Source organism: Lithobates pipiens, unplaced genomic scaffold (genome assembly GCF_037356315.1).
Source record: "Lithobates pipiens isolate NorthernLeopardFrog02 unplaced genomic scaffold, aLitPip1_a1.2 Scaffold_8, whole genome shotgun sequence".
NCBI classification, from domain to species: Eukaryota; Metazoa; Chordata; class Amphibia; order Anura; family Ranidae; genus Lithobates; species Lithobates pipiens.
In genome coordinates, this window is record NW_027507903.1 from 643,900,076 (window position 1) to 643,911,672 (window position 11,597).

General features: G+C 44.2%; 1 protein-coding gene across 1 annotated transcript; it reads right to left on the reverse strand.

The window, feature by feature from the left end:
* Positions 1-8,840: 8,840 nt before the first annotated feature.
* Positions 8,841-11,024, reverse strand: LOC143961635 (E3 ubiquitin-protein ligase TRIM39-like). Its single transcript, XM_077470958.1, has one exon. It carries the CDS (start codon positions 10,988-10,990, stop codon positions 9,413-9,415), a length of 1,578 nt encoding a protein of 525 aa, XP_077327084.1. The 5' UTR covers positions 10,991-11,024; the 3' UTR covers positions 8,841-9,412.
* Positions 11,025-11,597: the final 573 nt, after the last annotated feature.

The window sequence follows — 11,597 nt, forward strand, 5'->3', positions numbered from 1 at the left end:
TCGTTAATACATGATTGATTCTGAGGAATTTATACTCAGCCATTAAACTAGGTGTCTACTACTCTCTGTCGGAGCGCTTCCCTTTCACACTTTATTATAATTGTTTAGTTATATATATGCATCTCTTAGTATTATAAAGAATTTACTTTATTGCGTTCATTTCATTGATTGTGTGTGGATAATTGGGTTAGTGCTGCGACAGTGGGTCAGCGTAATCCTCAAGGAATCAATACACATTAACCCCTTTAATGCATACTATGCATGCGCGCTGGGGTTTTTGTGATATCCATGAATATGCAAACACCCAGTGCCTTAGACTTGAGGACATATTTTTCAGTAGAATTATAAGAGTTTTTTTCTATATGTCTTCATATGCCTCTACATAAGCCTATACACACACGCTATGAGATATGTAGTGAGGTTTATAACCTTTTTATTTACAGGTAGGTTATTAAATGGTCGTTTCCGTTTTATTTATTTATATATATATATATAGATATATATCTATATATATATATATATATATACACACATGGGTTTCATGTGTGGGAAAGGGCTTTATAGCAACACGGACAAGGGTACTTATTTATTTATTTAACTTTATGGATGTAAAGCACTCATTTAACATAATTTAATTATTTGTTCATTTATTTATTCAATTCATTAGTTCATTAAATTATGATTAACATTTGAGTATTATATGTTGAAATCTCTTTTTTTTCCTATAGTAAGCTAAGCCATGAACTTTTATTCTTTGTGGTTTATTTAACAATTTATTGCATTACAGATTTCTATTTTTCTTATATTTTCTCATCACTCATATTTTTTCATTTCTCATACAATCACATTTGTTCACACGTTATCACACATTGTTAGGTGATAGATGATAACAATCTGATTTATATTTTCACTCATTCACATTTGCATTTTAAGAAGATATTCATTAAATTCTCTAAAACATTATGTTTTTTAAAAATAATGCTTTTTTTTTACTTATTTTGTGGGTTTTAATTATTTAATTTATTTTTCAATTAACTATTTAAATCGTTTAATTAGACACGGTATTTAATAAATTTTCTGAGGTGTGATTGTTTGCTATGATTAAGCACTATAGCTAGTGCGAAACGTCAGCATTTTCCTTCTTTGCTGTGCTTGTTAAGCTGTGATGTGATCCTTCAATAAAGTAAGATGGCTTTTCTGAGGAGTGCGGCAGTCCAGAGCTTTTTTTTTCGTCTGTTGAGATTGTTATGTGTTGTATTGTAACAAGAGATATGTGGGCCCTGTGCACTGTGTTGTTTTAATTCTTGGCCAATGAGGTGCTGACTGGCCCAACTGGTTCTCCTTTCCTGTTGATGTGGGGATGGTGCCTGGACTGGTTTTTACTCCAGCGAGTATGTGGTCCCTTATGCAGAACACTGCGGACACCTTGCAGTCTATCTGCCGTCCCCTAGCTGCCACTGGTTTGACATCATGTGACGACAATATCCTGTATTGCCCAGGGTGGCCAATGGATTGGACGTTGTCTGCTCTCCGTGGCAACCCTCATGAGACACTATGCATGTGTTGTTTTCAGATAGGGCCCGGCGACATCACTGGCGGCCAGGCAAGAGCCAGGGCTATATATAAGGAGATGGGCTCCCCTAAAATTGTCACAGACCCTCTGGTAGTGATATGTGATCTTTTGGACCTGTTGGTAAAATAGAAACTTTGTAATTTTGTTTTAAGGGACTTACCTTAATCGGTCGATCAGCTGAATTCACTTATATGTATCTTACCATGGTTGTCCTGTTTTTCAACTATAGGTTTCCCTCAACTTACCCTTATCTCTCAGTCTGTGAAACTATCAGCACATACATTATACCCTTACATGTTTTAATGGAATTACACTTATTTGCTCCCTGGATGGCTGGAACATTATATGCTTAGGATTATGACATCATTACAAGTGGTATATACATCTAACCTCGGGGCTGCTGTCATGATGTGCCGATTCAGGCTAATTTTTCAGGTGAGCTATGAAGTCCATCTATAGAGCCCGAGATGCCCGCAATTTTCCATAAGGGTTAATGATTACTAGTGTTGGGTGAACCTTTCAGGCCGAACATGAGTGTGGGCCAAACATTGGCTTTTCTCCCCATTCAGGGAATACCTGAATTTGCAGGGTGTTCGGTGGGAGTTTGCACAGCGCATTCTGCACCCTGATTAGGCAAAGCTTTTCCCAATAAGGGTGCAGTAAAAGCTGGTTGTTAAGGAGCAGGGCTGGGTAGCCGGCCGTGGCGTCCTTAACAACGGATGAGTCATCAGCTGTCAATGAGCTTCCCCACTGACAGCTGAATAAAAACCAATTGCCAGTAAAAAAATCTTTAAACCCCCCCCAAAGGTCCTGGTACGGAGTGGGGGGGACTCCACGCCATTCCCCCCCCCCATAACCAGGGTCCCTGCAATTGCAACCGTGAGTCAAATTACCGTATATACTCGAGTATAAGCCGAGATTTTCAGCCTCTTTTTTGAGGCTGAAAGTGCCCCCCTCGGCTTATACTCGAGTCATCGCCATCTGTCTGCCCGAACAGCGTGTCGAGCAGACAGACAGCGGCCATTCTAACTTTCAAAAGCCGCGCCTCCCTGTCTGTGATAGGCGGAACACAATTTCCCAGCAGTCTGTGTTCCGCCTATCACGGACATCCGCTCATCCTCATACTACGGACGAGGATAAGAGGATGTCCGTGATAGGCGGAACACAGACTGCTGGGAAATTGTGTTCCGCCTATCACAGACAGGGAGGCGCGGCATTTGAACAGGGGAATGGGCGCCGACGAAGAGCGGTGATCCTGGGACGGGACCGGACGGAGGCTCGGCTCGGGACGGGACGGGACCGGACGGAGTCTCGGGACGGGACGGGACCGGACGGAGTCTCGGGACGGGACGGGACCGGACGGAGTCTCGGGACGGGACGGGACCGGACGGAGGCTCGGGACGGGACGGGACCGGACGGAGGCTCGGGACCGGACGGAGGCTCGGGACACAGGTAGGCTGGACACACAAGGCCACACACACACACACACACACACACACACACACACACACACACACACATGGATGGACACACACACACACAGGGATGGATGGATGGACACACACACAGGGATGGATGGATGGATGGACACACACACACACAGGGATGGATGGATGGATGGACACACACACACACAGGGATGGATGGATGGATGGACACACACACACACAGGGATGGATGGACACACACACACACAGGGATGGATGGATGGATGGACACACACACACAGGGATGGACAGGCATATCTCACCCTCGGCTTATACACGAGTCAATAGGTTTCCCAGTTTTTTGGGGGTAAATTGGGGGCCTCGGCTTATACTCGGGTCGGCCTATACTCGAGTATATACGGTAAATGAGATTTGACTCTTTTTGTTTTCTTTAGAAATGTAATTTTTGCTGCAGCAGGTTCTATACATGCTACAGATGTGCCACTTTAGAGGCAGACTAAGGGGACCCTCCCCCGGAATATATATTTAAAGGAATTTTTCATTTTTATTGTTGCACTTTAAAAAATTTTTTTGCATTGATACATATCCCCCAGGGCAGTACCTGGCCCCATATGCCTTTTATGGCCATTTAACGGCATATAAGCCTTCAAAATGGGGACTTTTTGATTTTTTTTTGCTGTTCGGCTCCCATTGACTTCAATGGGGTTTCATCGTTTGGGTTAAAACTTTTCCCCTGTTCAGGAGTTCTGCTGAGAACTGAACCCAGGAGTGTTTGGCCCATCTCTAATGATTTCTCTCTACTTATCTATATAGGTTTGGTTTTGACCAGCTAGTACTTTTGAAAGATTCCTATTTCTTTGATCAGGCCAGTGTACAATATTCTAGGATCCTTACATCTCCTTGGTGTGTACTCTGTACACTATGTACAACGTCTGGTTGGCTACCCTTACAATGCTAAATTAAGAAATAGGTATATCAAACAGAGCTTATCAGCCCTCACCTTACCTGGCTTCCACGCTGACTAGGGAGACCACCATATGTGATGTTCCCTTCCTGGATGGGTCTGTGTGAATTTTCGGGTGAGTGTTGCCCCCCCTTCTCTTGTTTTCATTGGCCATATGAGTCTCTTGTACAGTACATGTGGTGATGCATTGCATATAGTGAATTTATTATGTGTGTGTATCTTGTGTGGGCATGTGTATGTGTATTTTATCATACGTGTATACATACTGTATGTCTATACATGTTTTCTTGGTGTGCTATGATTTATGTCTTGTGCTCTGCAGATTATTACTCTCTTCTAAAACTCCTGAGGAAGCGGTTACCCCGCGAAACATGTTGGCTGGAAGGCTGAACTAACATCTATTCTAGGTTCCTTACATTTATGGGGGACTATATGAAGACATCCAGTCTTTGAAGAGGTTTAGTTCCCTTTACTTTTTTTTATGTTATTACATTTTGTCGTTGGTGTGTGATGTATTTATTCATGATTTTGTATAACTTTTGTAATAAACATAATGATTTTACACTGTATTTAGTGTAGTGAGTTCAATGGTACCATGAAAGTCCTCAGTGCCTCAAAACATTTCTATTTCTAACCTTCAACTTATCCCAGAAGTGACCCCCAGACTCTGGTGAGTAGAAAAATGGCCAATTACATCTATTCATTCAAAAATTGAACCCCCCAATCCCCCAGCCCCCGCTGCTATCACCATTCCTATTTTCTATTGGCTGCAGTTGTCCTCTCCCCTCTGCAGATCTGACATCTCTTCTGATCCTCCATGGGCTTCCATCACCCCGTTTCCTCTGATCCCCCTCCCCTCATGTGCTTCAAGGGACATGTATATATACAGCTGCAGGGTGAGGAATGTCTCCTCAGCTTATGATTGGCTGTCTGTGGTGCACCAACACACATGAGAATCCTTCACACTAGCAGTCGGGGGGTGGTATAACCCCCTGGTTGAGCCCAAAACTGCTCCCCCTTTAGCTGCAGAGTCAGCAGTCAGGGGTGAACACATGTTGTGGCCTCAAAGCAAAGCAGGTACCCCTTTATTGCATTCGGCAGATACCACCACCCACCAAACATGACCCATTCATAGATTTCATAGGATCTGGTTCCCATCACATGATTCTGATTGCAGCTTCCAGGTCGGTCGTGCCCAGAGGAACCCTTCCCCCGGACTCTACAGTAGATAGGGACACTCTGCAACCACCCCATATCCATGTGCAATGCACACAGTTGCAGGGTGGTGGCGTTGCTTTAAGGGGTTAAAACGGGTGGTGAGGAGCTGAGATATTGTCAAACACCTCTGAAAAGTGATCTGAGTATGGAGCACTTTTCCAAGGAGTGTCAGTCCCTGCCCCTAGTGTGAATGAGCCCTAAAGCTGCCCATACATGGATGGAAATTCAGCCTGTTCAGCGGGGATCGGCTCGATGTCGATCGGTGTGCGGCCGTCCCTGCTCAGCAGAAGTCAATCATTAGAATGATTTCTATAAAAGGGGCGTGTTGTAAAAATTTTCTCAATCTCAACTGGCTGCCGCCATTGGTCAGTGTAAGTCTCCTACTTACAGTTCTGTGTTCCTTCAATTCTCACTGGTTTACAAAAAAAACACAAAAATTTACAAATTTGTTATTTATTAGCTCAATACAGGTCCATGTTCTAGAATTAGAAGGAATTTTGTAAGTTATGTTGTATTTGTATCCGCTAATAATGATTTTCCCGTATTTTCAGCAAAAATATTATTTTGATAAACATTTGCGCAATTATCATGTGACTTAAATCTAAAAATCTAATAAATCAAAAACCTAAAAATCAGTATAAGTGATACAATATAAAATCAGTAGTTATAAAAGTGATCCCATAGAATTCTATTGGTGATCCATTCTATGGGGACACATTATATTAGGATCCATTATAAAAGTGATATAATATATGATATAATAATGTAGATACACTTATCAATCACACATGATGACAGTGATATATGATGGAAAAGAATGACACCATCTTCAAGCTTATTATATTCTTATTTCTACTACATATTGTAATCTTATATTATAGATAGATATATAGATAGATAGATAGATAGATAGATAGATAGATAGATAGATAGATAGATAGATAGATCTGGTCTTAAAGGGCCAGTACACCTCCATCTGTGCCTCCCATAAGTCATGTTACACTCTGCGCTCTGTCTCAGGTCCAGCACTCTATATAATGTCCCATCTCTCTATACATAATGATCATGTACTGGGAGGAGTCATAGGAAATAATGCCCCACCCCTTCTGTAAGTAATGCAGCAGCCGTACACCCCCTATAGCAGGGGCCTCAAACTGGCGGCCCTCCAGCTGTTGCGAAACTACAAGTCCCATGAGGCATTGCAAGGCTGAAAGTTACAAGCATGACTCTGTCAAGCAGTGGCATGATGGGACTTGTAGTTCCGCAACAGCTGGTGGGCCGTCAGTTTAAGACCCCTGCCCTATAGAGTCTCCATGTACATCCACACTCAGAGCCGGAGAAGTGTACACTGTTATATTGCAGTCTATAGAGAACAGTAAGTACATCTCTCCAGGTAAGTACTGCACCCCTAGATCAGTGCACCCCATCACCTCTTACCACTGAACATAGTCATACTGACTGAGGAACCTTTGGCCAGCCCAGAGGCGGGATAACAAGACTCCACCCACTTTGTCCTTTCAGGGTAAAGTGGGAGGTTCTCTTGAAAACTCTCCAAACCCCCCCCCTATATATTCTCCTTTGCTTTTCCCCAATATGTTGTTGCTCCATCAAACCCCTTGATAGGTTCCCAATTTCCCGGATATGAGGGATCATGTGATCTTCTCACAGCATACAATGCTCAGGCCTAAACAGCGAATCACCAGGCTTGAATACTGTCACATGAGGGAGGGGAGGGGTGACATCATCAATCCTGTGTAAGCTCTCACATATTCCAACATGGAACCTACATGGAGGGAGATGGAGCAGCAGAGGAGAGGTATATTGGGGAATATAAAGGGGTTGGGATGGGCCCTGAGTGGACAAGTGACAGAGTTTCTTTAAGACCATTTGGGGTCCCAAAACAATGTGATATATTTGGGTCTCCAAAAAATAAATAAAGCCTCATATAGGGTCTCTAGGTATTGAGACACACTTGTGGCCCCAGATAGACTCCTTTCACACCGAAGGCAAAAAGTCAAAGTGTCCCCCCCATGAGCTGTGAACTATAGCAGTATAGGTTGAAGGTTCTGACATTTTTGTGCCCCCATCCCGCTGAAGTACCCAAGTTGGCCGCCTCTTCTGCAACTCTTTGGCTCGGCCCTGCCACCAGACCCTTGGAAATGTTTGGGGGCCTCCAGACAATATTAGATTTTTTAGGCAGAATAGGACATATTTGGGCCCCCAGGGACTGGGACATATTTGGGGAACCCTAGAGTGTGAGACCCGGAGAAACCAATCAGATGGTGTGACTGTTAGCAGCACTGTGATGTATATTGCTGTTCAGCGTGTTCAGGGCCACAGAGGGGGTAGAACCGGCCCTCCTTTATGGGGTCTGGGCAGCTTTATGGTGCAGGCAGTTCAAAAAGCAGCTGATCACAGCTCAGAGCCCCACCATCTCCCCCCCCCCCCCCCCCCCATAGTACAGATGGCTTCTTTTTCCTGGTGGTTGCTGCAGGGGGAGCCACAGGGGGATCGGTTTCAGTGACTGTCCAACTGCCCCTCTGATCACCCTTCTCCTGTCCACAATCCCCATCCCATTCAGCTCCGATCCCCCTGTGCCCCTTAGCTCTTCCAGCTTCTTTTCCTCTCCCTCCCATTGGCTGTCAGCTGCTGTGAGCACAGAGGAGGACCAGTAAATTTGTCACATTTATCAGCCCCTTCCTTTCCTGAATGAACACCATGAGTGATTGATAATGATCACTTCTTTGTTCATCCATAATCGAAGTGTGTTTACTATGCTTTAGTTTGTGAATGAACAGAAAGCCTCTGTACAGAGCACCTCCTGTTCATTCATTCTCTGGAATGAATGGGGATCCCTGTCCTCAATCTCCTCCTCTGTCACAAGAGTGAATCATCAGGAGTCTGTTTAGACCCCAGATATTTCACCCCCCCCCCCCCCATAGGGCTGTTTAAAAATGTAAAAAATAAAAAGATTCAATTGTAAAAAAAACATAATTAAGGGTTCCTTCCCACAGGTACTCTGGACGCATGAATGAGTGATTTGTTCATACATCTGAAGCCGTGTTCAGGGCATACACCTGACCCCACACACCCACACCCGTGTCTCTGTAAGGTATTGTCCTCTCTGGTGGGGAAGATGAGGGTGAGACCGGAGAACATGCTGCACAGCAATATACATCTCAGTGCTGATAACAGTGACACCAACACTATTATATTACTGATATATTCCATTGAAGTCTATGCCAAGCTAAGAACTTTTCTTTATAGTTTTGGATGGAGTGAGGGAGGATTAGAACCCCTGTTGTGTTTTTACTGCTATCTGGGGATTCCCCTCACTTCCTGTCCTGCTGACAACATTGTACCGGGCAGGAAGTGAGAGGAAATCAGCAAAGGGGACCCAGACATACATTTTTAGTAGAATAGGGGAAGGCCTAGAGCCCCAGTCAGATTTTATTATAATTGTGGAGAGCGCCCCTCACTTCCTGCTTGGTAAAATGGAGACCTGAATAGCAGTAAAATCCTGACAGGGGTTCTAATTCTCCCCACTCCATCCAAAACTAAGAAAATAAAACATTATGGGTGGACATACACTTTAATGATACATCACATTTTATTGTCTTAGCAGTAAATCTCTAGATCTCTTCTTCATACATTTCCTCTGAGATTGTTACATTTCTTTTCATCTCTATTTAGTATAGATTGTATGGAATAGGAGGAGGAAAAAGAGGAGAGGGGACCCCATCCTATCCAATCACAGCGACCGCACTGCACCCCGCACAGAGTGACTGCATGTGGGGGAGGGGAAGAGAGTAGGGGGAGGAGCCAGAGGAGGAGTTTGCTGATGTCACACACTCTGATAACTTTCTGTTTAATGATTACAATGAAAGTAATTGTCATGAGATAGATAAATAGATAGATAGATAGATAGATAGATAGATAGATAGATAGATAGATAGATAGATAGATAGGCCACACCCCTCTTTACTGACAAATAGGAACATGTCATTCACTGTTACTCCAGTAACTGGAGAGATCTCCTACCCAATCACAGGGAGTGACAGAGGGAGAAATCACAAATATAAGAAAAACCTGCAGGGCACGGACTGAAGTCCCTCCCACTGCTTTATCCTATTGTCTGAATATTCTACCAATCCCACCACCCATCCTTGTGACATCACCGGTCTCTAGGCAGAGTTCTCCCTATTACTATTATTCCCTATTCCTCCCACAGATCTTTATACAACCTCTCCATACATATATCCCAGCATGGAGGGGCTCAGTGAAGGTGGTGGTGAAGGTGTGGAGATGTCGGATCGGGTCACACAGATCATAAAAGGAGATCCGTCCGACCTCATAATCCAGATATATCCTGACTCTGTTACTGGAGATATTGGAGGGTAAGAGGATCCCTTTACTGTCATGTATCTCCCCATACTGATCACCATCCCTGTACAAACCCCAGGACTTCTTATTATATCCAATCTCTGACTGCTCTCCCCCTCCTCTGTCTATACTGGGGTAACACATCCCGACTAGCCATTCATCTGATCCCCCGACATCCACTTCCCAGTAATGTCTCCCTGAGGAGAAACTCCGACTGCTCAACACCTGAGCACGATCCTGAAATCTCTCTGGTGTTTCTGGACGATTCTGTTTTCTATCTGACCAGGATACAGTTTTCCTGTCATCTGATATATGGAGCTTATTATGAGCTGTATTTACATCCAGTAATATGTCTGCAGCTCCCTGTATATAGGAGGATACATTTACCCCTCTTATTATATCAGATAATGTGTGTAATGTGTGTGATATCCCATCCACATCCAGATCCCCTCCATCATGGAGGAGCTCCTCATGTCTCTCTCTGTCCTCATTATCTCCATCCTCAGTATCACACAAGTCACCTGTGTCTGATTCCTGTAAGACAGTCAGTGGATCCGTCACGTTACACAGCTCCTCAATGTGACGCAACTTCCTGGACAGCTCCTCCTTCTTTATTTCCAGATCCCGGATGGAGATGGAGATCCGCTCTGCCCTCCCGGAGATTTCCCTCAGGACTCTCTTCTCCAGGTCTTCCAGACGTCTCCTGAGATCTCTAAACAGGACAGTGACTCTCTTGGTGTCACCAGCTGCTTCTTCTTCTACTTTCCTCCTGTGTTCCTGCAGACTCTGGACTCTTTCCTCCGTCTCCTCTCTCTTTGTCAGAAGTTTCTGCAGAACATTCCTCAGTGTCTCCTTCTTCTTCTCAGAAGCCACATCCAGCATCTCCACCTGGTGTCCTCGATGTTCTCCAGCCAAACTACAAGACACACAGATACAGGTCTCATCCTCAGTGCAGTAATACTCCAGGATCTTCTTATGGACGGAGCATTTCCTGCTCTCCATGGACAAGGTGGGGTCACATAAGACGTGTTCTGGGGACTTTTTGTGGACTCTCAGGTGTTTATCACACAGAGAAACCTCACAGTGCAGACAGGATCTAACAGCAGGTACAGGAGAGTCCACACAGTGAGTACAGAAGACCCCGGACTCCTCCTGATGTGGCTGAGCAGACAGGAAATTCCCCACTATGTTACGTAGTGTTATGTTCCTCTGCAGTGCAGGACGAGCCGGAAACTTCTCTCGGCATTCAGGACAGGAATATCCTCCAGACCCCCCCTGTGTATCCAGCACACGATCAATACAGACCCGGCAGAAGTTGTGTCCACATCTCAGGTTTACAGGATCTGTATAAATGTTCAGACAGACGGAACATTCCAACTCAGCTCTCAGGTTAGCAGACGCCATCGCTGACAGCAGAAGAGAGAAATGACAGTGAAAATCTCTGACACCGGAGAAGAATGGAGTTGGGAGGGTCACTTCCTCCTACACAGGGCGAGGCTGATCCAGATCAGTATTATTAAAGTACAGAAAAGGAAGTTTTTTTTCCCACAGTAGTAAAGATAATCAAATCTCCCAACTTTGAGAGATTTTCAACTGCCCCTGAACTCATCCAATGTTATCTTATGTGTACATGTACACAGGTTTGTTTAATGTCATTTTTAGGCAGTTGCATTTATAGGCTTTTCTTTGAAGGCAAAAAAATGAGTTTAGACGCCAAAGTTCCTGACGTTTCAGACACCAAGCGGGCTAAACGTGGCTAAACGTGGTAACTCATGTTCAGCAGCATTTCGTTTACCGGCATTTTTCATTTTTGCCTATTTTGAAAAAAATAAAAAAAATTTAAACGCAAACACGGCTAAACATGGCATGTAAACGAGGCAAAACTGACATTTTAAATGTGGATTACTATCTGTCAAGTTAAATCGTTCAGGAGAGGTTGTAAATATGTCCTGTGTACATTAAGCCTTAGGCCTCATGTACACGGCTGCTGGTAGACGGACGTTTAGCAGTT

Coding starts and splice junctions, on each gene's coding strand:
- LOC143961635 (XM_077470958.1), bottom strand. CDS start 10,990: ATGGCGTCTGCTAACCTGAGAGCTGAGTTGGAATGTTCCGTCTGTCTG.